The sequence below is a fragment of the Bos mutus genome, chromosome 2 (genome assembly GCF_027580195.1).
Source record: "Bos mutus isolate GX-2022 chromosome 2, NWIPB_WYAK_1.1, whole genome shotgun sequence".
Lineage (NCBI taxonomy): Eukaryota > Metazoa > Chordata > Mammalia > Artiodactyla > Bovidae > Bos > Bos mutus.
In genome coordinates this window covers 28,664,083-28,686,000 of record NC_091618.1, presented here as the reverse complement: position 1 = coordinate 28,686,000, position 21,918 = coordinate 28,664,083, and the positions used below count along the sequence as shown (strand labels likewise).

The 21,918-nt window shown below is 52.4% G+C and overlaps 2 protein-coding genes across 5 annotated transcripts; both read left to right on the top strand.

Annotated features, from left to right (window-relative positions):
- The first annotated feature begins 525 nt into the window (after window positions 1-525).
- Window positions 526-6,520, top strand: LOC102281213 (tubulin alpha-1D chain). The gene is made up of 4 exons (XM_005889685.3): window positions 526-653; window positions 4,101-4,323; window positions 4,631-4,779; window positions 5,522-6,520. The coding sequence occupies exons 1-4, from the start codon at window positions 651-653 to the stop codon at window positions 6,503-6,505; spliced, it is 1,359 nt and encodes a 452-aa protein (XP_005889747.2). The 5' UTR covers window positions 526-650; the 3' UTR covers window positions 6,506-6,520.
- A 7,145-nt stretch (window positions 6,521-13,665) lies between these two features.
- On the top strand, window positions 13,666-21,060 carry DNAJB2 (DnaJ heat shock protein family (Hsp40) member B2). 4 transcript variants are annotated; one of them, XM_070386259.1, is made up of 10 exons: window positions 13,690-13,863; window positions 14,112-14,213; window positions 14,891-15,000; window positions 16,075-16,128; window positions 16,311-16,433; window positions 17,300-17,392; window positions 17,599-17,701; window positions 17,890-17,960; window positions 18,806-19,012; window positions 20,113-21,060. In XM_070386259.1, the coding sequence occupies exons 2-10, from the start codon at window positions 14,149-14,151 to the stop codon at window positions 20,121-20,123; spliced, it is 837 nt and encodes a 278-aa protein (XP_070242360.1). In that variant the 5' UTR covers window positions 13,690-13,863; window positions 14,112-14,148; the 3' UTR covers window positions 20,124-21,060. The 4 variants fall into 4 exon arrangements, with proteins under 4 accessions (XP_070242373.1, XP_070242354.1, XP_070242366.1 ...); XM_070386272.1 differs by lacking the exons at window positions 14,891-15,000; window positions 20,113-21,060 and having other exon boundaries at window positions 13,666-13,793; window positions 18,806-19,313; XM_070386253.1 differs by lacking the exons at window positions 17,300-17,392; window positions 20,113-21,060 and having other exon boundaries at window positions 13,683-13,863; window positions 18,806-19,313.
- Window positions 21,061-21,918: the final 858 nt, after the last annotated feature.

Here is a 21,918-nt window from a genome sequence, read left to right as displayed (position 1 = left end):
AGAATACTGCAATGGGTTGCCATTTCCTTCTCCAGGGGATCTTCCTGACCTGGGGATCAAACTCATGTCTCTTACATCTCCTGGAGATGGGGCTATCCTGAGCTCTAGTTTCTGCTGTTCTCTGGTATTCTGAGTTTCCACCCAGAAAGGCCCAAGTTGATCTCCTGCCCTAGGTAACTCATTATTTCTGGTCCACTGCAGACTTTTCTTAGCCCCGCCCACTCCTCTTCCAGTCCTCACCAACCCTGGGGGGCTGGGAGGGGTTGGGGGTAGTGCTGCAGCTCAGACAGCTTAGTTTCTAAATCCTCTCCCACCTGTGAGGGCCAGGCTGAAGCACCAGGGGTTGTGTGACTGAGCAACAGACACCGTGTACCCAGAGACCTGGATACCTGTGTGGGGCTACCAGCAGGCCCCTCCTCTGCAGGCACCTCCTCCCCTGCCTGGGCCCGGGACCAGCGCCTGCCTGCTGCCTGGTAACCAAGTCAACAGACCTGCCCTCCTGGGGCTGTTTCTAACAACATTCCCCCCAACTGAGAGCAGACCAGAGAGTATAAGGAGGCCAGCAGGCTCTGTGTCCCTCACAGACCTGTCCCCAGCTTTGGTCTTGCAGCAGACAGACAGACGACCCCAGCTAGTCCCAGCCAGGCAGCATGGTAAGCAGAGGTGGGGGCTGAGGATGCAAATGAGGGTCCCTTGTGTCCAGGGGTTCATGGGCTGTAGTGTGGAGGCAGGTGAGGTAGGGGAAAGGGAAAGAGACTTGCAGATGGAAGTGTGGCCCCCCAAATGTGCTAGTATGCAGGGGCCTGTTCAGGAGATGGAGAGGGACAGGTGATGGTAACTAGGACCTGGGTAAGAGCCTGAGCAGCTGCTGAAGGGCTTTGAATTTAGGGGTAGGGAGAGTGGGATGAGCAGGACGCAAGTAGAAAGTACAGGCAATTTCCTGTAAACCTGGGCCCCTGCTGGCCTCTGGTTCCAGCCCCCAGCTGTAAGGACCCATCCTCCTAGCCAGTCCTTTCCCTGTGCCTTGATCTGACTCCTCATTTCAGCTATGTACCAGGGGGGAGAGAAATTAGGGGTGGGAGGGTGCTATGGGGGTGGGGGGGGCTTATTTGATATCTGTTACAAAAACCTGCCCCCCAGGCAGGACAGAAGAGCAGTTAGAAGTGTGGTTGGAGCCAGGCTGTCCCTTCTCTGAATATTCCTGGTTTTGCTCATGACCTTGAGCGAGTTGTTTGACTCCTCTGAGAGTCAGTAAAATAGGGTAATAAAAATACCTACCTAAGGGGGGCGTTATGAAGATTAAATGAGATAGTGTGTGAACCGCTTAGCACAGTGCCTGGCACCTAATCAGTGCTTAACATATGGAACTAAGCACCCGAATGACAAAGCCTGCAGAGTATGAAATTATACTATTTTAACCGACAAGGAAAGGCAATGGGAGAAGCCGCCTTGAAGCACGTCCACGTCCCAGAGGGACAGGGGTTTGAGGCCAAGTCTGTGTGACTCCAGGGCCTGGGTTCTGTGCCCATACCCAGAGTGAGGGGCATTGTTTCCAGAGTCTCAGGCATTCTCCACGTCAGACATGCCTTGCATGGGCCCTCAGCTGTGGAGGCCTGGTCAATGTCTGGCTCTGTGCATGGGACCTGGGCAGGCTCTGAGATACAGCAGCAGGCATCGGCCCTGCTGGGTGATTGATGAGCTGAGTCAGCCCTCCCTCATGGACCTGGGGATTTCTGGAGTCCTTTGACCCTGAACCCTTCCCAGCTTAATTCATTATTTTCTCTTTTTAAATTTTTCTTTCTTTCTTTTTGTCTGTGCTGGGTCTTTGTTGCTATGCAAGCTTCCTCTGGTTGTGGCAAGCAAGGGCTATTCTCTAGCTGCGGGGTGTGGGCTTCTTGTCATGGTAGCTTCTCTTGTTGCGGAGCAACAGGCTCTAGGGTGCTCGGGCTTCAGTAGCTGCAGGTCAAGGGCTCAACAGTTGCGGCTCCCGGGCTCTAGAGCACAGGCTCAGTAGTTGTGGCACACGGGCTGAGTTGCTCTGCGGCATGTGGGATCTTCCTGGATCAGGGATCGAACGTGTGTCTCCTGCATTGGCAGGCAGATTCTTTCCCACTAAGCCACCAGGGAAGTCCCTGTGACTTTCTCTTACTATGACCCCCGGGGTTGGGTGATGGGGGAATGGATAAGGGGATCCAATAGAAATATGGCCTGACCTAGTCTGTGTTGTGCAGTGAGCCAGGCAACTTGCATTCTTTCATCTGCAGAGTAATTCTAGGAGGGGGCTCTTATTATTGTCATTTCTCATGGAAGATGCCCTCAGAAGACTCTTGCTTGAGGCAAGTGGGGAAGTTATGGGGCTGGGATACAGATGGTCTCTGTATTAATCCCAGTCATCCAAAAAAATCACAAGAAGTTAAGGCCCTTGTATCATATTTACAAAATCAGAGAAGTGTTCAATTTGTGAAGAAAGCATCTTCTTTAAAAAAATTCTGAAATATTTCAGATATGCAAAAAGGTATAAAGGATAATATGATGAACACCTGCTACCCAGCTTAAGCAACAGAATCCTCTGACTGCATTCACTTCCCTCCTGTACCAAACAAAACCATTATTCCAAATTGGGTGTTAATATTTCCTTTGCTTTTTTTATTTTTGTAACACATTCCAAGAATATATAGCAAACATAAAAATGTATCTGTAGATGATGCATACAAGTTGAAGATTCACATAAATAGTATCATGTCATGATTCCTCTTAATTTTCTTCTTTTCTGGTAAGAATGTTTTGGAGTAAGATTCTTTCTTGTATTCACCCATGCCCACTTCTGAATCATTCTTTATCTACTTTCTCCTGTTGAGGGCCTTCTAATTGGCTTCCGTCGCTATGGTGCTATGACTGTTCCTGCACCTGTTTTCTTGTGTACCTGTGTGAGAATTTCTCTAGAGCAAGAGCATCTTCAGCTTTTCTGATATTGCTAAATCACTTTCCAAGACAGATGCATCACTTTGGGCTTCTAGCAGCAGTGTGAGAATTCTCATGTCTCCACAACTGCCACATGATTAAGCCTTAAAGCTTGGGGAAATTTGGTGGGTGTGCTTGAGTTTTCTGTTTTTCTTTTTTTATTTTATGGCTATCCAATGGGACTGGCAGGAACTTAGTTCCCCATCATGGACTGAACCCTGACCCTCATCAGTGAAAGTACAGAGTCCTAATTACCGGATGGCCAGGGAATTCCTTCATTTTGTTTTTAAGGTCTGCCATAAACACTTCTCAAAGGGAGCAGGAAGAAACACTCTGGGATCCCACTTCCCACACTGTCACATATCTTAATCATATAAAAGTCTCCCTTTCCTAGACAGTGAGCTTCTTAAGCACAGGGACCAGGTGTTAAGTGTTATGAATTTCCAGTATCTGCACAACATCAGGCACATAATGGAGGCTCAATACAAGATGAAGTAAGTGAGTCAAGTCTCTCTGATGCTCATGGGTGCTCCCCAGAGCAGAGACCTTTCTCTTTTCTAGGACCAAGCGGGTTACCCCAGTCCTGCTTCAGGGGCAAGAGTTCTTTGACCACCAGCCTTGAACCATGTGAGGAAGAACTTTCCTCCCAGACTCTCTTCACTCCAGAACCACACATAGCCAAGAGGAAAGAACAGCACACACACATCCATTCCAGGCCCACGTTCCCCTTCTTCACTGGCATTTCTAACTGTAAAGTGAATCCAGAGTTCTTTCTGCTCTTATAAACCTCATCCTTGTCTCTCAGCCCTGAAACCTCACTTGGTTCTTGCTTTTCTTATTAATGGATGCTACTTTCTTTCTGGATGTGAGTCGGTTGACTGTTGTGCTCTGGCAGACTCATCTGAGCCCCTCAATGTTCCTTAAGATGCTTAGTCACTGAGAAGGACTCTATAATCTTAGAAATGGTCACATCTTCTGCTTCCCCTGAGGGTTTTATCCGCACCCTACATCCCCCGGGAGATGGGGCACAGAGAGCAAAGTCTAGGAACTTCTGCTCTCAGCTGGAGAACCACTCAAGGAAGGAAGGCAGGAATCATGTCCAGACATGATACCCTTCTCTCTGCCCTTTGCCCACTCAGCGTGAGTGCATCTCAGTCCACGTGGGGCAGGCCGGCGTGCAGATTGGCAATGCCTGCTGGGAGCTCTACTGCTTGGAACATGGGATCCAACCAGATGGGCAGATGCCCAGTGACAAGACCATCGGGGGAGGGGACGACTCCTTCAACACCTTCTTTAGTGAAACTGGGGCTGGAAAACATGTGCCGAGGGCGGTGTTTGTGGATCTGGAGCCCACTGTGATCGGTGAGTGATGATCAGGCCCTGTCACGCCTTGTCCCAGGTACCCCGGCAAGTCATTCTCCATAACTGGAGAGCCCTGGAGTTGTGGTTTCCAGTTGCTGCAGCCAATCAGAACTCCAGATCTGCTATCACTCAGCTCCAGAGTCTCAAGGTCACCACACATCCCTTTCCTTTTTATTGACGTACCCTTAAAGCCAAGAGCAATAGCGACTGCCTGAATGGGCCTGGTGACCCCACCCCTTCTGTGTACCCTGGGGCTCTGGGAGCCAGGCTGCAAGGGGCAGGGCACCTACAATTCTGTCCATTGCAGATGAGGTTCGGACGGGCACGTACCGCCAGCTCTTCCATCCAGAGCAGCTCATCACTGGCAAAGAGGACGCTGCCAATAACTATGCCCGAGGCCACTACACCATCGGAAAAGAGCTCATTGACCTGGTGCTGGACCGGATTCGGAAGCTGGTGAGAGAAGGGTTGAGGGCTGGGAAGGGAAATTTGCATTCCTGTCGTGAAGTGATCTGGAGGCCAGATGAAGAAGGGCAGTTTCCATCCTTGGGAGAGTCTCCCAGACAAGAATTAAACACACAGGATCAGGACTAGTAAGGAGGGGAGGCAAAGGGTGGGTTCCAGTCCATAACTGGGTGTCCCCTTTATCTCCTACAGTAACTGGCCCAATGCTGTGCAGAGTGGCCACCAGTCGATTGGCTGCCTGGCCAAGCTATGAACGCCCATACGCAGTCCCAGATTGTCAGCCTGTATTGTAGGGATGTGGACAGAAGGCCCTGTGAAAAACAGGGATCCAAGTAACACCAGCCCAAGGCTCTCTGATCAACTTGGGCCTTCAGCAAGGATGTGGACCAGGTTTCTAGGTTGCTGATCTCAGTAAAGAAGCCCTCCAGAGACATCAGAAGTTAGATCAGGAGGCGGGCATGGGTAGGAAACCAGGTGGAATTGGAAAGTTATGATAATAAATGACTGTTGGCACAAGAGTAAAGAGAAATGTCTGTGGAAGGTCTCGGGAGGTTTGAGAGAGGAGGAGGGGGAAGGAGAGGAGAGTGGGACTGCCATATCAGAGCCTATATTTTGCCCCTGGAAAAGTCTTCCAAGGATTTTATGAAACTTTTGGGGAAATCGCAAAGAGCACAAGCTGGTTCTTTGCTGTTGGTCAGTAGTGCTTCAGATCCCACGTTTCTCTTCGCTCTAGGCTGACCAGTGCACGGGACTCCAAGGGTTCCTCATCTTCCACAGCTTTGGAGGGGGCACTGGCTCTGGCTTCACCTCACTGCTGATGGAGCGGCTCTCTGTTGACTATGGCAAGAAATCCAAGCTGGAGTTCTCCATCTACCCAGCCCCCCAGGTGTCCACGGCCGTGGTTGAGCCCTACAACTCCATCCTGACCACCCACACCACCCTGGAGCACTCAGATTGTGCCTTCATGGTGGACAACGAGGCCATCTATGACATCTGTCGCCGCAACCTGGACATCGAGCGTCCAACTTACACCAACCTCAACCGCCTCATCGGCCAGATTGTCTCCTCCATCACAGCCTCCCTGCGCTTTGACGGTGCCCTCAACGTGGACCTGACCGAGTTCCAGACCAACCTGGTGCCCTACCCTCGCATCCACTTCCCCCTGGCCACCTATGCACCAGTCATCTCTGCAGAGAAGGCCTACCATGAGCAGCTGTCAGTGGCAGAGATCACCAACGCCTGCTTCGAGCCTGCCAACCAGATGGTGAAGTGTGATCCCCGCCACGGCAAGTACATGGCCTGCTGCCTGCTGTACCGTGGAGATGTGGTGCCCAAGGACGTCAACGCCGCAATTGCTACCATCAAGACCAAGCGTACAATCCAGTTTGTGGACTGGTGCCCCACGGGCTTCAAGGTCGGTATCAACTACCAGCCCCCCACTGTGGTGCCCGGGGGAGACCTGGCCAAGGTGCAGCGTGCCGTGTGCATGCTGAGCAACACGACCGCCATCGCTGAGGCCTGGGCCCGCCTGGACCACAAGTTCGACCTGATGTATGCCAAGAGGGCGTTTGTGCACTGGTACGTGGGCGAGGGCATGGAGGAGGGTGAGTTCTCCGAGGCCCGGGAGGACATGGCTGCCCTGGAGAAGGATTATGAGGAGGTGGGCATGGATAGTGTGGAGGGGGAGGGAGAAGAGGAGGAGGGGGATGAATACTAGCAGAATCCTTTGTGTCTGTCCTAAATAAAGTGCTGTGGCCTCATTGTCTCCCAAATGTCTTTTTCTCTTGGGAAAACCACTGGGGGTGGGTTCCTTCATAAGAGATAAGAAGGCTAGTATCTTAGCCTGGGTTCCCCAGAAAGCAGATCTGACTTCAGATTTCATTCCAGGGAGCAGAATGAAGGCTGAGGTGGGTAAAGCAGAGAAGGAGGGAGAATTCATCCTGGAGAGGATGTAGCGGGATAAATGGCATCTTAGAACCATTCCTTGGGAGATTGGGCAGGAGAGGAGGTGAGGGTGGGGAATTTCTACACTGGCTCCATTCTCGCCTTGGTTAAACCTTCCCCGCATCAAGCTTTAACTCGCCTGTACTTCCAGGTTGCACACACTTGGGCGGCAGGGTCAACAGGGAAGACCTGGGGGCAGGAGGTGAGGCGCTGTTAAGTTGTGAAGCTGGTCTGAGCCACACAGGGCTGCAACAAGAGCCTGGTTGAGGCCAGGAGATTCGACATGGTGTCTGACAGAGGTGTCTGACAGAGCTGGTGCTCACTAGCGCCCCTTCTGTCCTCTTCAGGCAGGAGGTTTGAGTGAAGAGAGGTAGAGAGTCCAGAAGCTGGCATTAAGGAAGAATGGTGGCACAGTGGCAGCAACCGTGGAGCAATGGCTGGGGGTCAAGAGGGAGCCTACCTCCCTGAAATCATCATCTAACTCATCACTTTTAGATAAAGACAAACGACCTGTCTTCAAACCTATGCCACAAGCACAACTTCCAACCGGACGACTGCCCCCAAATCCTTGTGTGTAGATTTTCTGTAATGCCTTCTGGGCTGGAGGGATGGTTTGATCACTGGAGGTCTAAAACTAGGGCAACCCCCACCCCTACTGCAGCCCCAGAGATGCAGTGCCTAGTGTTGTCCTTGGCACTGTCCTCCCTGCAGCCTCCCTTTCCCAGGCTTGGATGCTGGCAAGGAAATCCCAAAATCAGCAAAGCCAGGAAGCTGCTATCACCCTTAGGGCTGGAAGAATCAAGGTATGAGATGATGATGCCAGAGCTTTGGAGCCAAGATCACCAGGTGACATCTGGAGCCACAGTAGAGCTACTCAGAGGGACCAGGAGCGGGGAGGAGGGTGGGTGTTTGTCAGGGTCTTCCCTGGTGGACTTAGACAGTAAAGAATCCACCTGCAATGCAGGAGACATGGGTTTGATCCCTGGGTCAGGAAGATACCCTGGAGAAGGGAATGGCTACCCACTCCAGTATTCCTGCCTGGAGAATTCCATGGACAGAGGAGCCTGGCGGGCTACAATCCATGGGGTTGCGAACAGTAGGACTGCTGCTGCTGCTGCTAAGTCGCTTCAGTCGTGTCCGACTCTGTGCGACCCCATAGACCATGACTGAGCAAATAACACTATACTATACCAGAGCCATGCAGGAGACGCAGCATCACCTGAGTTACTTTCTGATTTTGACGGGAAGAGAAACAGACTGGCTTCGCCTTTCCTTACACCCTCAATCGCCAGCCAGTGGTTCCCACTGGGTGAACCGAGACACGCACTAGTTGGTAAGAGAAGACCTAGGAAAAAGGGGGTGCAGCCTATGAGATACAAACCAGGGCAGGAAAGGTGGGTGATTCTCAGAACGGGGTGAATAAAACACATACCTCCACACACCTGCACCTGGGCCTAGCCCAGGAGGCCACTCAGGTAAAACTGGAAAGGCAGTGACTCCTCCCCTTCCCCATATGGTCCCCCTCACCTGTCCCTGTCACTCTTGTCTCTTGTCTCAATAATTATTTTGTAATTAGAGGATGGAGTGGTGGCACCACGATGGTGAGAAGTTTAGAGCAGAAAACAGGCACACCCGGCCCAACAGCTTCCTCCCTCTATTTTGCAATGATTTTCTCAGAGACAGAAAGGATTCTCAATGCCTCTCTGAGGATTTCAGCTGACAGGTAAGCTCTGTCCTGGGAAGACAGAGGCCTGCAATTGTGTGTCTACTTGTGCGATGGGCTTCGGAGAATCATTTAATTATTCTGAAACCCATTTTGGCTGAATAGCTAGCTCAGCTGTATCCTCCAGTCTGCTTTTATTGATTTTTTTTCCCCTCTAAAAGGGCTGAATTTCAAATCTCTATCCTGTGTCTTTCTATCGACTGGATTCAAACTTGGGGAGGGAAGAGGGGTTATTTGAGGAGCTTTTAAAACCCAAGAAAAATTGTTGTTTATTAAGCACCTATTATATACTAGGCCCCACATTCATACTATCTTTTTGATTTTTTTAATTAATGATTTTTTATTGGTCACCCCTCAAGGCTTACGGGATCTTAGTTCCCTGACCAGGGATCAAACCTGTGCCCCTGCAGTAGAAGCATGGAATTCTAACCATGGGATCACCAGGGAATGCCCAATACTACCTTCTTTAATCCTGAGGTAAATATAATTATTGTACCCACTGGACTGGAAGGTCCATGGGAACAAGGCCTATTCTTCTCTCAGGATCTAGAATGCTGCCTGACACATATTAGATTCTCAAATCTGTTTAATGAATGCCTCTTTTATAGATGTGGTGACAGAGGCCTGGAGAAGTCACGTGACTTGCACAAGGCTACTCAGCGAGGAAGTGGAGAAGTGGGGATTGAAACCTGGGTCAGTCTGGCCAAAACTGCTGCCTCCTCTTCCTCGGTGTTCTCTCCTCCCACCTGCAATAGATCGGGGCACCACTCCAGAGGTCACCTCGTCTAGACCTGCCAGGTCCCCGGTGCCCAGACGGTGACTCAGCTGCCTCGAAGGCAGGGAGGGGGTGACGCTTGACACTCCCTTGCCCAGGCACCGTGGGAGAGGGCGCGGGGGGCTGGTGCAGGGACCCAGCTTCCAGGGCTGAACAAGGGCCAAGGCGTCTCTGGGGCCAAGCTTCAAAAGCTCCCCACAACTGACATCCAATAGGTGAGGGAAGGCCCTGAGAAAGGTGAGGTCTTCACCTGCCAACATGGCTGGGCATCCACAGAGGTGGCCAGGCTCCCCTCCTGATGGCTGTACCAGCCAGCCCACTCTGGGCAGTTGGAGGACCACCTCCTCTCGGATCTGGTGAGGCCTCCCAGTTAGTAACTCTGTCGGCAAGTTCTGGCAGGCTTAGGTTGGGCTGGGTGTGGGTGTGGGAGGTGGCAACCCAGATCTCCATGGGGTAGCTGGGAGTGCCCATCTAGCCTGGCTCCTGAGGACTCCCTCAGTGTAGGGGAATGCTTTCATCCCCGAGGCTTCTAAAGCCAGGGTACAATTACCTCCTGAAAGCAGACACAAGAGACAGAGCCCCAACTTTGGATTCCACCCAACACATTTCCTCCCTTACCTCTGATGTGTCAGGAACATGCCTGCCTCCAAAGTTGCATTCCCTTCTAGCCTCCCTCCCCCTGCTTGCCTCACTGTTGCCATTCCTTCCAGTTTAGGTCACAGTCACCCAGAACCCATCCAGCTCCGAGACCTCTCCTTCCTCTAGAGTCTCTCTCTTCTGTCTCTATTGCTCATTTGATACTTGGCATGGATCGCCTTGTAGCGTAACACTCAGCTTCTTTCTGATATCCCATTTCCCCAACTAGATTTTAAAAGATTACATGTGTATTTGACCAGTTATTATGTACACACACTTCAGAATTCAAAAGGTACCAAAGAGATTTACAAACAGCAAAAATAAGTCCCCTTCATTTATTCCCCTCTTGGCAGCCATCATTGTTCATGCTTTTTGTTATTATGGTATTTCCTTCCAGACTGCTGAAGTGTGCACACTAATGTATACTAATGTGTGCACACATTTAAATATACTTTGTTCTACATCTTGTTTTTTCACTTAACAATAACATAGCATTACATATAGATATGCCTCATTCTTTTTGGTGACAATATAGTATTCCATAGTGCATTGTATCATTACTTATTTAACCAGTCTGCTATTAATGGTGTAGTATTTAGGTTATTTCTAATTCTTTGCTATTGAAAAGAATGCTGCAACACTTGCACATACTTTTTTGCATATATGTACAACTACAGATTACTACAATTGGCATTACTGGGTCAAAGGGCACACACCTTTAATTTAGATATATACCTCATACTGCTCTCTTTAAAACTTATATCCAAATTACCCCTCCCACTACCAATATATGAGACCTCCTGTGCTCACAGCCTTTCCCATATAATGTACACTTTTTGATCTGCATCAATCATCTGAGGAGTGAAAGTATTTTCTTGCAGCTTTCCTTTATAATTCTCTTACTATGAATGAGTTTGAACAGCTTTCCATATTTAAAAATCAGTACTTTCTCTTCTGTGAACTGTCTTTGCTGTGCCCGTTGCCCATTTAAAAATTACATTGCTCGTCTTTGCTCATAAGTTTGTTGGAATCCTTTGTGAACAAAGGAAATTAACCCTTTGCTTGCTACTCGTGTTCCACATAATTCCCTTCAGCTGTCGTTTGTCTGTGCCCCAACAAGGTTTTCATCTCCCTCAGTACAGGGACTGAAACTTAAATCTCTTTATATTCCTAGTCTTAACATAATACCACATACATGGTAAGTGCTAGACAAAAGTCTGTTGAGATAAGAGAAGTAAAAAGAAAGAGATTTGGAAGACTTTGGAGTGACCTAATCAAGAAAAGCTATGACAAACTTAGACAGCATGTTAAAAAGCAGAGACATTACTTTGCCATCAAAGGTCCGTCTAGTCAAAACTATGGTTTTTCCAGTAGTCATGTGTGGATGTGAGAGTTGGACTATAAAGAAAGCTTAGCACCGAAGAACTGATGCCTTTGAACTGTGGAGAAGACTCTTGCGAGTCCATTGGACTGCAAGGAAATCAAACCAGTCAATCCTAAAGGAAATGAGTCCTGAATATTCACTGGAAAGACTGATGCTGAAGCTGAAACTACAATACTTTGGCCACCTGATGTGAAGAACTGACACATTGGAAAAGACCCTGATGCTGGGAGGGATTGGAGGCAGGAAGAGAAGGGGATGACAGAGGATGAGATGGCTGGATGGCATCACCGACTCGATGGACCTGAGTTTGAGCAAGCTTTGGGAGTTGGTGATGGACAGGGAAGCCTGGCATGCTGCAGTCCATAGGGTCGCAAAGAGTCGGACATGACTGAATGACTGAACTGATTGAACCTAATTGATTCCTTCCTCTTATACCAAGGTCAGTCAAGACTGGAAACAGTAGAAACTCTGGCAAAAAAAAACAACAACAGGAAATCATCCACCCAATCCCACCCCCATCCAACACACACACACACACACACATATAACTGGAGAGATACTGGGTAGCATACAGTATCGATACAAGGGCTGCCAAATAAGACTCTGCAAACAGGTAGCCATCAAGGGAAGTTGGGCAGTCTGTACCACAGTCAAGGTCAGGGCATGGGACAGACTGCCTAAAAGACCCCTGTCCCCTCCATTCACTGCAGAGAGGCCTCCTCCCACCCAGGCATTGAGGTTGACATTCCCTCCTCCAGACACTAGAGGCCACTGCTGGCTCTACTGCCACCGCTGTAGAAATGAATTCTCAACTGCCCCTGCTTCTCTGTGACTTGTTCCAGATTGCAGATTCCCAGTTGGCCCTCCCGACTGGCAGAGTGTCTGGCTTTTGCCTGCGCCCTTGGAGCCAGGGAGTCTGGGAGAGAAAGTGTCAGGTTTTGTGGCAAGTAGTGGCCTGCTTCCCATCAAAGCCTACACAGTGGGAATTCACCAGGTGTAGGTAGGTAGGAGGCTCAGAGACTGTGAGCAGCCAGCAAAACTGGACAAATGCACTCCAGGCTCTGCTTTCATGTCTGGCTCAAGCCCTTCTCTTTGATGAAAGTATTTCTGGGTCACCCAGCTTAAAATACTGGATTCACATAACCATTATTGTTCAGCCTGTAATGATGCCAGAGTTTTTGTACTAAGAGCCTGTGCTGTGTGCCTAGTAGTGTCTGACTCTTTGCGACCCCATGGACTGTAACCTGCCAGCTCCTCTGTTTATGGAATTTTCCAGGCAAGAATACTGGAGTGGGTTGCCATTTCCTACTCCAGAGGATCTTCCCAACCCAGGGATCAAACCTGCATCTCTTGTGTCTCCTGCATTTGAAGGTGGATTCTTTCCCACCTGTACCACCTATTCACTATACCTCATGTGACTTTCAAAGAGCCCTAGGCATTACCTGTATTAAGGGAGAAAAAAAACGAGTCCTTAGAAGTTTTCCTGTCACACAGTAGCACCAGGTTGCAAAACCAGGTCTGTCTGTTTCCAAAGCCTTGGGTTTTCCTAGTGGTTTATACTGCTGGGCTGGTATCTTAGGTTGGAGCTCTGTTAAGTTAGGGACTGGGCCACAGTCTTCTTTTTACATCCTGGCAGCATCTACAATATATAAGATACTCAATTAATGTTTGTGCATTGGCCTGGATAGCAAGTGGAAGCCAGTTCTAGAAGGTTCTCTCAATTTCCCATGAGGCCATGGGCTAGAAATCACTTTAAAATGGAAGAGGTCTACTCAGGATCAGTTTGGAAAGAAAAACCTCGAATCTGGGAATTTCCTCTCTTTCTGCCCCCCCCCCCCCCAAATGTGTCAAAACCGTTAACAACATGTTCCCATCTGTTCATTATTTAATCATCCAACGGATTATTTTTGAATCCCACTAACTGTCCTTAATACTCTAGTGAGAGAGAGAAAAAAAAAAAAGGACATAATCTCTACCCTCCGAAATTGACATCCTAGTTAGGGAGGTGAATGTCAGTCAAATAAACAAATGCTAATCTGTATCTCTGACCAGTGTGAGGAAATATGCCAAGAACAGCTATGAGAGGCAGGTCTGACCTACTCAGGAAAATTGGGCGGCCTCTTTTGACGATGGGGCTGGAGCAGGGATCTGAAGAAAGGGGAGGATTTAGGCCCCGAGGGGAGTCTATGGGCCCTTGAGGTGGCGATTTTCCCCGAGTCACCGAGCCTGTCTGTAGGAAGGCCACAGAGGGGCCAGGGACTGGGAGGCTTGTTTGTTGGCGAATGCGTCACGCTTGAATGGAACCTGCCGCTGTCTCCCAGGTCCCATCTGGGGATGACGTTGTTCTGGTGCAAGCCCAAAATAGCCGGCTCCGCCTCCATCTCCCGGCAGCCCCTGCAGCAGCACGGCCCCAGTCCACCCCCCAGGTGACAGGCCGAGCCGGCCTCCTCTGGGTCTCTAGTAGTTTCCGTGCCGCTGACGCACGCTTGCGCGCACAGCTGGGCCGGCCGCGTCCTACGCAGCAGCCGCGAGCCGGGCAGCCGGTGCCAGACGGTTCCCGGAGGGGGGCAGGGGCGGGGCGCTGCAGGAGGCCAGGAACTCCTGGCGGAGGAGGTGCGGGCGGGGGGCCCCGGTTAGGCTGGGGGGCCCTTGGCGTTTGCGGGCTGCGATAGGGCGCCCCGGCTCTGAGTCCCGAGATAGCCGGTGGCACCCGCCTGCCAGGGCCGATAAGGCTGCCGGAGGGAGTCTAGTCACCGGCCGCGAGGAGAGCCAGCGGGCTCTGCAGCCCCTGAGGGGGTCTTCAGCCCCAGGGAGGGGCTCTCGGTTCTTTCGGGTCTGACTCTACCTTCTCTACCCCGCAGCCCTCAAGGAGACCCGCCTGACGACTAACGAGTTGCCATGGCATCCTACTACGAGATCCTAGACGTACCGCGAAGTGCGTCCGCTGATGACATCAAAAAGGCGTAAGTGCCTCCGCCGTGCATCAGAAAGCCACTCACCCCACCCCACCCCCCCAGCCACCACCCCCGGGCCCTTCAGAGGCAGTGCGGAGAGAGCCAGGTCCTTAGAAAGGACTGGGGTGGGGTTGGAGGCTTCCTCAGAGAGTGACCCCCTGTAGGGAGGAAGGAAACCCCTGGATGAATAGGGGAAAATGTGTAGGCAGAAGTTCTGTTTAGGAGCTGCAGTGTGGGCTTTTTTTCCAGTGCACCCTCCCGTCCTTTCCCTCAGTCTTCACTCCTACCCCATCCCCCAGCGTCTTAAGTGTGGGCTTTCTGAGCATGCAGTGCAGACATGCTCAAGCACTGAGACCAGGAGGGACCAGCGGCCTCTGTACCCTCCATGGACACGTGTAGCAACCCCAGACCAAGCTAGCCCCAGGGAAGGGTTAGGGCTGGGACTTTCTCCCTCTCAGGTTATCATCTGCTGATGCAAGTATGTAGTCCTAGCACTGGCTGCAGAGGGGAGAGAGAGGGACTCCATTAAAACACTGCTGCAGAGGCAGCCCTAGCAGCTGGGACTGACCTGGATCTGAGTGGTGGAAGGGCCATGGTGCGCTAACAGGAAATGGGTCATTGTGTTTCCGTGTGGGAAGTGCCTGCCTTTGTCCCCTGACCTTCCCCTCTGAACCCACTTCCTGCAGGTATAGGAAGAAGGCATTACAGTGGCACCCAGACAAGAACCCAGATAATAAAGAGTTTGCTGAGAAGAAGTTCAAGGAGGTGGCCGAGGCGTATGAAGTGCTGTCCGACAGTAAGGGCCAGGGTCAGGGGTCAGGGCAGGCCAGCACCTGTCACTCCCACTTCATGCCCATCACATTGCTTCCCAAAGCCATGCTGCCACCACCCTCGTCACCTCCATGCCTCTTTCAACCTGGCAATTAAGTGCTCCTCTATCACAGGGACTCTGGAATTCTTTGTTTCAGTTGAGAGGAGCACCTACTCTGTGCCAAGCACCCTTTTATTTTTCCCCTGATCCCCTGTCTCAGTGTCTGTTCCCCAGGGTCTGATAGTTGCGGCATACGTCCTGATAAGGGGAAGGAAGCAAGGCAGGGAACCAAGGTATGCTGAGCCTTCTCTGAGCCAGGCCTTAGGGGGTGTAATCTCCATGAGTCTTCATAGCCATTCTTCAAGACAGGATTTATCATCCCATTTGGCAGGCAAGAAAACTGAGGCTGAGAGAAGTGGGGTAACTTGCTCAAGGAATATGACTCCAGGTCTTTCATTCATTAATTCAAAAAATATTCACTGAGTGCTCAAGGTACCAGGCTCTTGTTGGGCAGAGGAACAATGAAGGACAAATAGGCTATGTCCTTGCCCTGATGGGTTTATCACAGTCTGGTCAGGAAAGATGGACATTAACCAAGTAAATGCAGAGACAAGGTTATTCTAAAGGAATAATAGGGTGATGTGATAGGGAATAGGGAATCACAGGCACCAACTTTTGTTAGGTAGTCACGGAAGGTCTCTGTGACATTTAGGTTAAAGCCCTGATTAATGATAACATAGTGATCATTAGTTAACATTTATGAAGCACTGAGTGTCAGGGACTGTGCTAGGCAGTTTAGGTGGATTATCTCATTTAATCCTTGCAGCTATGAGATCGGTGCTGTTATTGTGTCCATTTTACAGATGGGAAGGATCCCTTGTGTGAAGGGCTGAGCTGCTGCTAAAACCATGGCCATGTTCATGTCCCCTGTTCACCCTCCTGCCCCCCAAGTGTCAGTCTCTGGACAGTCTTCAGACGGGCCTAGCCTGGAATTTGGGGGTGGGGGGAGGTGGCCGTCATCCCAGAGGAAGGGAGAAATGATCCAGTCTCTCTTTTCAGAGCATAAGCGTGAGATCTACGACCTCTATGGCCGGGAAGGGCTGACTGGGGCAGGTAGGTGGAGCGGGGACACCCCGGGACAGAAGTGGGTCAGGGAGAAACAGGGAGGCCAGTCTTCTGCAGTGGATTCTTGCTCTCACTCCAGGCTCCTGGAGTCTCCGAGCCTCGGGTGGGGTTCCCTCACTCAGGGCAGGGTGCCTGCCCTGAGCCCTCTCCCCATGCTGCCTTTCCTCCAGGAACCGGCCCGTCTCGCGAGGAAGCTGGTAGTGGCGGACCTGGCTTCACCTTCACCTTCCGCAGCCCAGAGGAGGTCTTCCGGGAATTCTTCGGGAGTGGAGACCCTTTTGCAGAGCTCTTTGGTGAGTGGACTTGGTGGGCGTCTGACGAGCTGGACGTCTCCCTCCAGGCCCACCCTCCATCAGCCGGGAGGCCTTAGGCAGGAGCTGAGAGGGAAACAGAATTCCACAGACAGAAGACTTTGTGGGGGTGGATCCAAGTGAGCGCTGGGACAGAATCTCACACATGCCAGAACCCTCGTGACCTTATAGTGACACTTCAGAGACTCGCCTTACGTAAATGATAACAACAGTAATTCATTGTTAAACCTCCACAGTGACAGCCATGCAAGCAAGACTCAGAACATCATGGGACAGTGATAATGCCATTACAAACAACAATAGACGCTACCTATTTGAATGGTTAAATGAACCCTGGGAGATAGATAACTTTATCCCCACTTAGAGATGAGAGAACTGAGGCACATTCAGATAACTTGCTTAGAGTCCCACAGCAGATGGCAGAGCGTCTGCCTGACATCACACCAGGCTTATGCCTAAAACTGAAGGAGATGTTCCTTCTGCCCGCCTTCCTGTATTAACGGTGGCCGCAATTGACCAGGGAACTTTTTCATATATAACACTAAAAATGAATTTGATTTATAAATCAGTCCAAGCTGAAATGTACCCAGTTGCTTAGCAGCTTCTATTTCAAGACTAAGATTAAGCAGGGTTCAGGGTCTTCTTTGGTGGTCCAGTGACTTAAGACTCTGTGCTCCCAATGCAGGGGACTGGGGTTCAGTCCCTGGTCAGGGAACTAGATCCCACATGCCATAACTTACACCCAGTGCAGACAAATAAATGTTTAAAAAAAAAAGAAGGGTTCACACAGTGGGGGGCGGGGGAGGATCTTTTCACCAGATGATGGTTCATCTGCTTACTCATTGCAGATGACCTGGGCCCCTTCTCAGAGCTTCAGAACCGGGGTTCCCGACACTCGGGCCCTTTCTTCACCTTCTCTTCCTCCTTTCCTGGGCACTCTGGTAAGTGCCATTCTTTCCCATGCATGCAAGCGTTTGGAGTCCTGGAGCCCCTTACCTCAGCTTGTTGTTCTCCCACGCCTTCTCTCTCATGTCTCCAGAGCCCTGCCTCACAGAGGTTCTCGGCCCTTTGTGAGCACAGCCTGCCTGCCGAGTGCAGCCTCTGTCTAATGCCCCCTCCTCCCCCACCCCCCTTGTCCCGATGCCAGATTTCTCCTCCTCGTCTTTCTCCTTCAGTCCTGGGGCTGGTGCTTTTCGCTCCGTCTCTACGTCCACCACCTTTGTCCAAGGACGCCGCATCACCACACGCAGGTGAGGGCTGCTTCTGGGACCATGCCAGGGCTGGAGGGTGAAGTGGCAGTGGGGGGGCTGCAGACAACTCGAGAGGCAGCTCCCTGAGGGCAGAGTCCAGTACGTCTTGTCCAGTGCAGCGCAGAGCCCGGACAGACTCCCGCAGGATTCAGGCCCGCCTGCCCAGTGAACCGTGCTGTCTCCCACAGGATCATGGAGAACGGGCAGGAGCGGGTAGAAGTGGAGGAGGATGGGCAGCTGAAGTCCGTCACAATCAATGGTGAGGAAGGGCCCAGCCACTGATCCCTGGCAGGAAGCCCGAGGCCCCAGAGCCCCCTCCCCAACCTACTCCTCTCTGTACTCCCCTAGGCCAGGGAGGCCAGACTGGCACGATCGGAGATGGTGATCCAGGGAAGGGGTAGGGGGGCCGGGACACAGAATCGTGGGCTCTCAGAGTGCCCGCTAGTCACCATTGTCATGAGTTGGGATGTCTGGAGTTTGCAGAGCACATGACTAGTTTCAAAGCCCTTGTACACACACCACCATATCCCCAATATTCTTACAGGAACCAGGGGAAAGCAGGGCAGTTTGCACTCGCCCTACTTTTCATTTGCAGAGATGGAGCCTGAGCATAGCTAAACGGTCCTAACTCCTGGGCAGCCCCACGCCCGAGGCTTTGACCTACTTAGTGAAGGGTGAAGCCAGGAATGAAACTACAGGATGCAGGGTTCCTGGGGCTGACCTCTTCTTCCCACAATGCCATGCGGTACAGGATGGTCACCTTTTGGTGCCCGCTGACTCTGGGAGCTCTGTGTGCTAATAAGGGCACTTCACAAGCTGTCTTATTTAATCACTGGAACCATTTGACAGTGTAGGCACTCTTGTCATTCCCATTTTATGGATGAGGAAAGGGAGGCTTAGTGAGATTGAATAATTTGCCCAAAGAGACAGCTTGTACCTGCTGAAGCTGAATAACTGGCCATGCTCATAACCATGCTAGGTTTCAAAATGCATGCACCCCCACTTCCAGAGGAGGGGCTGAGAGTGGCCAGAGTGCATGAGGCCACCTGGCAGGCTTCCTGCGGCCTGGATCAAAGGGCCTCATGGTGGCTGTGACTCCTGCAGGTATCCCAGACGACCTGGCCCTGGGCTTGGAGCTGAGCCGTCGTGAGCAGCAGCAGTCTGTCACCTCCAGGTCAGGGGCCACGCAGGTCCGGCAGACCCCTGTGTCACGACCCCTTGACGGCAGCCTCTCTGAAGAGGACGAGGACCTGCAGCTTGCCATGGCCTACAGCCTGTCAGAGATGGAGGCAGCTGGGAAGAAACCAGCAGGTGGGCGGGGGGCACAGCGGCGACGGCAGGGGCAGCCCAAGGCCCAGAACCACGATCCAGGCGTACGGGAGCCCCATGAGGGTGCAAGGGGTGACACAGCCAAGCCCAGCCCCTCTCCGGAGGAGAAGGCCACACGCTGCCTCATCCTCTGATCACCAGGCCCAGCCCACCCAATTCAGGGGCACTGGGAGTCCTGGTCAGAGAAGGGCATGGCCTGAGTTGCAGGAGACCCTCTCCACCTCGGTGCCCCCTCCCAGGTCCACCCCTCCCTCCAGCGTGGATTTGCTGTGCTCAGCCCACGGCTGAAAGGTCCCTGGTGAAGTCCAGGGTGGGGGGACCTCAGGGCAGCGGGAGGGCCTGAGGAGCCAGGATGAACTTAATTCTTATTAGACGGGGAGTTTCTAAGGGGCATTAGTGGCTTGGGTCGGGCCTTCATGCCCAGGCCTTCTGCCACCTGTGTTGCTGAATGATGTCAAGGAAGGAGGACTTGGCCTGAGGTTCTCTGAGCCAGAGTGGGCAGCCACAGCTCTCCTGGTCTGCTGCAGACACCCCTACCCCGGTTTCCGCGCGCAGTGTTGAGCTCTGACGTCTCTGTTGCTTCCCTCCTGGTGCTGCTTCTCCTCCCTTGCACTCTTCTCTCTGCAATTCCCCGCGAGCTACATCGCTTGCTTTCACTGCCTCCTGCCTGGCTGGGACTCCCTTCTTCCTTTTCCCCAGAAGGCCTCTTTGTGGCGAGGAAGATGCTGTGGCCCGTAGGGCCATAAGGTCTTCCGGGGAGGCTAGCTGGGTGGGGCGGGAGCCTCTCGGCCCGTCCAGATTCAGAACCGGAGCCTACTCCTCCTCCCTTCCTCTTGCTGCCTCAGCCTGCCCCCAGCCTCCGGACTAGCCAGAGGTGAGGCTGGCTAACCCTGGAGAGGGGGGATAGGGCCAGGGTGCCCCAGGAGGGAGGTCTAGGAGGGACCACACCCCATCCTCCCGCACCATGCATCAGGGCTCAGGGAGAGGCCACAGGGCTAGCCCAGGGCTGCATGCTTAGCTCTGCCCTCCACAGCTTGCGGCTGATCCTCTCTCCTGTCACCCCACCCCTGCTCTCTCCCCAGATGTGTTCTGAGCTGGATGTCCGGGACCCAGAGTTGCTGCACAGTTCCAACAGGACAGCGCCCAACCCTGTGCACTGGGAGGGGATCCTCCATCCCTCTCCCTCACCCGTGCTGAGCATAGAGCCGGGCCTGGGCGGTGGGCGGGGGCCGGGTGGGAGGTAGGCTTAGCCTGTAAACGCTTCCCAGGGTGTTTGGTGCTGTTTCCTAGGGACTACAAGTCCCAGAATGCAATGCACCTCGCCTCCTTTCTGTTAGATCATGCTTGGGGGAAGTGGTGTGCAGTTAACTGAGCTGTGCATCTTGGGATATGTAGTTCCAGCTCTGGTCGGCCTGTTAACTCATTGTGAGATGGGGACATCTTGTCATTTGATTTGTCCCTGGCAGGGGTGGCAAGAATGTGGATGAAGGGGGAATGGTCTGAGCTTCGTTTCCCCTGATACATCTTGCTAGCGCTGGGGTTAGAGTGTACAAATCAAAGCCCTGAGGCATCTGGGAGAGGTTATTTTCCTGTGGGCAGTCCTGGGGTCTGAGAATGAGCCAGGGCGGATTGGCTGAGCAGGGCATGGTCTCAAGAGGGCTGATGGGCATGGGCTGGTGAGAGCTTGGAAGGTGGAAGGCCACCCTAGCGCTCTGGGGTGTGTGTGTGTGTGTGTGTGTGTGTGTGTGTGTGGCTGGAATCAGCATGCGATGGGTGCTCCGGGCATGCTGCTGCTTGTATGGCTCCTTTGGCCTCTGACCCTGCTGCCCATTCTTTCTCTCCAACACCACAGAAGCTGCCTCTCCTCCTCCCTCCCTGGGGAGCCCAGTGGCCGGGGAGGGAAGTGGTGGAGCCGGGGTGTTGCCAGCCCCTGTGCCGTTGAGTCTCAGTGACCTATCAAAGCCAGCTGGGCTGAGCTCAGACCAAGAGGGAAACACTGGAAGTCAATAAAGCTGAGTTTCGAGAGCTTGGTGGTGTGCTGTGTCCTGTGTGCTTCCTTCCCACCGGCCAACCCTGTGGGGCCAGCGGGTGACACACCTCCCTTTATTTCTCAGGCATCCAGAGGTCGCAAGCCTTCCCGGCTGACAGCAGAAGTCCCCTCTTTGACTAGGCGGCCCTCCCCTAATATGGTGTGGAATCCCAGGCCGTGCTCACATGCCTCACCTCTGGGGGCCCCACAGCGGGCTTTCACAGGCAGCTGTTGTTCTCCGAATGCAGGACCCCACCACCCAACTACTGCAGGGTCTGCAAGCACAGCTAGGACCAGATCTGACTGGACTGAAAGCTGAGGCCAACAGAAAGCCAGAGACATGTGGTGAAACACCTCTCCAAACCTCCTCCCGAGGCCCAGAGACTGAGCACCCCCTCCACAGGTCCTCTTAGCTTATGGCTAGCATCCAGTGTCAGAAGCCTGCCTCTCTTGCATGGAGTGGCGTAAGTCTGCCCCATGCAGGGTCCAGGGCCCAGGGAGGTGAAAACTAGGTACCTCCCCCATCCTGTCTCTTCAGACACCTGCAGAGATGCCCTCCCAGCCACAGGACAAGCACTTTTCCATCCTCATGCAGGGCAGTGTGGTTCGCCTCCAACTCTCTCTTCCATTTGGGGGTAAGCACTGGGCTTCATCCTCAATGGCCAAAGGACCTATATTGTATTTTCCTCCAAACAAGGAAGCGGCATGCCCTGAAAGGAATTTCAGGCCTCTGTCTTGAGAGAGAGAGAATCTGTTGGAAGTTTCTGCCCACTTCCAGCCTTTTTGATGACCAACAGTGGTGTTGAGCTGCAGCAGAGCACAGGTGAGGGGTGGGGGCCAGAGGTCCACTCACTGTCCC

Excerpts from the sequence above, each read along its gene's own strand:
- LOC102281213 (XM_005889685.3), top strand. Across the intron at positions 4,324-4,630 it reads TCTGGAGCCCACTGTGATCG|ATGAGGTTCGGACGGGCACG; the intron begins GTGAGTGATGAT and ends TGTCCATTGCAG. Across the intron at positions 4,780-5,521 it reads TGGACCGGATTCGGAAGCTG|GCTGACCAGTGCACGGGACT; the intron begins GTGAGAGAAGGG and ends TCTTCGCTCTAG.
- DNAJB2 (XM_070386253.1), top strand. The coding sequence starts at position 14,149 with ATGGCATCCTACTACGAGATCCTAGACGTACCGCGAAGTGCGTCCGCT. Across the intron at positions 16,129-16,310 it reads GGAAGGGCTGACTGGGGCAG|GAACCGGCCCGTCTCGCGAG; the intron begins GTAGGTGGAGCG and ends CCTTTCCTCCAG. Across the intron at positions 16,434-17,598 it reads CCCTTTTGCAGAGCTCTTTG|ATTTCTCCTCCTCGTCTTTC; the intron begins GTGAGTGGACTT and ends TCCCGATGCCAG.